Source organism: Mandrillus leucophaeus, unplaced genomic scaffold (genome assembly GCF_000951045.1).
Source record: "Mandrillus leucophaeus isolate KB7577 unplaced genomic scaffold, Mleu.le_1.0 Scaffold411, whole genome shotgun sequence".
NCBI lineage: Eukaryota > Metazoa > Chordata > Mammalia > Primates > Cercopithecidae > Mandrillus > Mandrillus leucophaeus.
In genome coordinates, this window is record NW_012104377.1 from 3,166,526 (window position 1) to 3,170,327 (window position 3,802).

Consider the following 3,802-nt stretch of genomic DNA (forward strand, 5'->3'; position numbering starts at 1 on the left):
AAAAAAAAAAAAAACAAAAAACACAAGGCATATTAAAAAGTAGTAGCTATTAAATTCTGGATGTACATACACATAGGTTTTCTGTTCCTTCATGTAAATATATAGCATATTTATATGTAATATATACTTATAGTATATTCAATGGAATAGAAATCATTACTCATTTTTTTTCCTTTTTTTTTGAGGAAAATCTTCCTCTATCGCCTAGGCTGGAGTGCAGTGGTACAATCTCAGCTCACTGCAATCTCTGCTTTCTGGATTCAAGTGATTCTTGTGCCTCAGTCTCCCAAGTAGCTGGGATTACAGGCATGCACCACCACACCCAGCTAATTTCTATATTTTTAGTACAGACGGTGTTTCTCCATACTGACCATGCTGGTCTTGAATTCCTGACCTCAAGTGATTCGCCCACCTCAACTGCTTAAAGTGCTAGGGTTACAGGTGTGAGCCACCACACCTGGCCATTATTCATTTTCATGGAGTTTTTCTGTGTGTGACATCTTGCTTTGTCACCCAGGTTGAAGTGCAGTGGTGCAATCACAGCTCACTGTAGCCTCAACTTCCTGAGCTGAAGTGATCCTCAAGTAGCTGGGACTACAGGTGTGTGCCACCACACCTGGCTAATTTTTATATTTTTTGTAGAGATAAGGTTTTGCCATGTTGCCCAGGCTAGTCTTGAACTCCTGGCCTCAAGCAATGCACCTGCCTCTACCTCCTAAAGTGGTGGGATTACAAGCGTGCCACCACACCTGGCCCATTTTCAAGATTATTACTCATTTTTCCTTTCACTTTTACACTACTTTTAAGAGGGAAACTTGTTTCCAAAGTAGCCTCAAAACTTAACCAGCAATATTTGAGGTATATAGCTATTACTATGAAAGCAATAGAGCACTTACAATTAAACTGTATAAAGCCTCAGGATGAAGAGGCTTTAGATAAATTGTACATCTAAAAGCTAGATGCTTGGAAACAGTTTTCCTGTTTAAGAATCACAGCACATATTGTTATGACAGTATTCATTTATATTCCATAATTTTTACCAATACCTGTACAATTGTTTCCTTTTCCCTCCTTTGTTAGCAATGCCAAGAGTCAATTGATCCTGATCTAAGCAAAACCAAGCACTGAAAGAAAAGGCGGACCCCGGCCATTTCTGTATGGGAGGCACAGAAATTCCTGCCATACTATGTGACAAATCAAAATATTGGAGGGCACTCTCTAGACTTAGTTTTCGAGCCATTGTCAGGATTGCTCGAGTCACAGGAGTGATATAAGGGTGAATAGACTCAGATTCATCCACTCTCAGCAATCTTAGTAGTCGACGGATTTCTTCTGAGCTCACTGACTGACTCCCCAAGGAACCATGGATTGCAATCAAGTTCTCAGCACAAGTTTGATGGAGGGAAGAATGCGAGTCAAGGGTTTCAATGATTCTAATCCCCATGTTTGCATTGACACAAGTAGTTCGACTCTGTCTATTAATACAACAAATTCTTTTCAGCCAATCAGAGATGAAGATTTGCAGGTCATGGGATTGTAGTTCTGGAAGCCACTGGATAAGAAGCAAGAGAGGTTGGACATTACTAATGCCCAAAATTCCAACTGAAGTGTGGTCACCCTCTACAGCCTGAAAAGCAACAAAAAAGATAAAAGGTTAGTTACCATTTTCAAAACGGATATTAACAGAAGTTCTCTTAATAAAAGTTATAAACTCACCATATTCATAAGTTCTTTAAGTAATTCCAGTGGTGGCTGACCCAGGGATTTTAATACTTCAAACATATGTGTATAACCAATTCTTTCTTTAAATACTTCCTAGGGGATGGGAAGACAATATATCAAAGTACATTTTCAAAGACTGAATGTGTTGGAATTTTAAAAATATTAAATAGTCATTTACGCTAACTAACTTAATATTAAATAAAGAAAAAGATATTAGTTCACTATTTGCCTTCTTAAATCACGTCTTCATTTTAAAATAGATTCCATATAACTTCTGGAGTAATAAAGTTATAATTCTCTACCAAAATTCAAAATAAATGAAATTAACAATAACTGTGTTATAGAATTATTATATTATTTGCAGATTAGGGCATATGACAATTCTTGTATTTTCTTCACTTGATTTGCAATTACTAGAGTAGTAGTTAAGTCAAAACAAAAATGGAGGAAAAAATGAGGAGACTGTAGGTAAGAGGAGTCAGACATCAGCCTAAAAAGACCCAATTAAAGAGTTCCTGGCAATTTTGAATAGTGGTCAGAAACAAACTGAGTACAAAGAGTTTTCTCTGTGCTACTTGTATTTAAATGGTCTGCATTATCTGGAACATCAAGTTCATTTTAGGAAGTTCTATGTCACATGTATTTTTGAACCAGTAGGCACCCAAAGTCATAAAGTGAAATATAAAGACAACTGGTAGACCTAGAACATACTAAAGTGCCCCATTACATTAAGTTGAAATATACACACTCACTACAAAATCAAAAAATTTAACAAAACAGGTAAAGCTGGTTTCGTTTAGGGAGGGAAATGGTTGAATGTGGGTCAAAAATAGGAAGGAAATATTTTCTCATTATGTATTTTTGTTACATAATCTTTTGAATTTTAAACATGCCAGCTATTACATGGACAAAAAAAAGAATTCAAGGAAGACTGGAACATCTTTTTTGATGTCTGAATTTCAGAATACAGTACAGGCAATCCATTATACTCATAAACCAGTTATTTAAGACTTAAAATGGTTTCCATCTTACAGCAACTAGTATTAAATGGAGATTAAGTCACAAGCCAGACTGTAAAAGTTGTAAAAGTCTATTCAATAGGAACTTAACCATGAGTTATGTCAACATTTCTTAGACATGAGTTATGTCTAACCTTCTAGCAAAGGTTAGAGTCTCCTAACACAAACCAATGTAATCTAAGGAATACAATGAAAGGCATGTTTCAGCAAACAGGGAGTAATTAATTGACTTCTGGTACCAGAAAGGTGAGGCATGAAGTATATTAGATGTGGCAGATAAGAGTGTAAAGTAATAATAAAAGTCACTGACATGTATTTAGCACTTATCATGTGCCTGGCACTATGCTTACCACTTCACACAGATGACCTCACTAATCTTACCAGTATATGAGGAAACTACCAGTATAACTGGACAGAAGAACAGTCAGTGGCAGTGAATGAGAAAAAACAGAAAACTCTAAGGGTTACTGAATACAAGAAGCAGAATTTCCACGGCCATACAACCTGGAAAAACTGGTATCAAATTGAAAAATGTTCATATTTTAGGCGGTCATAAACCGACTAAATAAAGGGTCATTATTTTATTAATGAAGAAAAACTCTGATATAAAGCTTAATTCTTTAAACTCATGAACCACAGAACCACTTAAAAGTATCCTTCCAACACCAGTGCTCATGTCCCATTTTTTGCTAACACCGTAAATGCTACCAGTTTGCAGTTCAAACATTAACGTCTTTTAACATCTTAAAGCAGTGCCTATAGGGGTCTGTCTTTAAAATTATCACAAGTATAGGCAAACAATAAGTAACCTCATTCTTATACTAAGATATTTTGTGAATGATTTTATTTCAGGTGTTAAACCACATGTATTATATACTTTCATACATCACTTCAGAATTTATATAGTGAAAATTGGCACATCTATTTAAATATTTTAAAACTTGGAGACACATCAGGCTAACAGCAGACCTTTCAACAGAAACCCATACAAACCAAAAGCGACTGGGAGCATATGTTCAGCATTCTTTTCTTTTTTTTTTTTTTTTTGAGACAGAGTCTCT

General features: G+C 35.6%; 1 protein-coding gene across 1 annotated transcript in view; it reads right to left on the reverse strand.

Moving 5' to 3' along the window:
* Nucleotides 1-3,802, reverse strand: part of NBEAL1 (neurobeachin-like 1) — a 204,259-nt gene that overhangs the window by 117,511 nt on the left and 82,946 nt on the right. Inside the window, exons 10-11 of the mRNA XM_011992490.1 lie at nt 1,717-1,815; nt 1,047-1,627 (exon numbers count right to left, since the gene is read on the reverse strand). Coding sequence (XP_011847880.1) covers nt 1,047-1,627; nt 1,717-1,815 — 680 coding nt within the window. The remainder of the gene's footprint in view (nt 1-1,046; nt 1,628-1,716; nt 1,816-3,802) is intronic.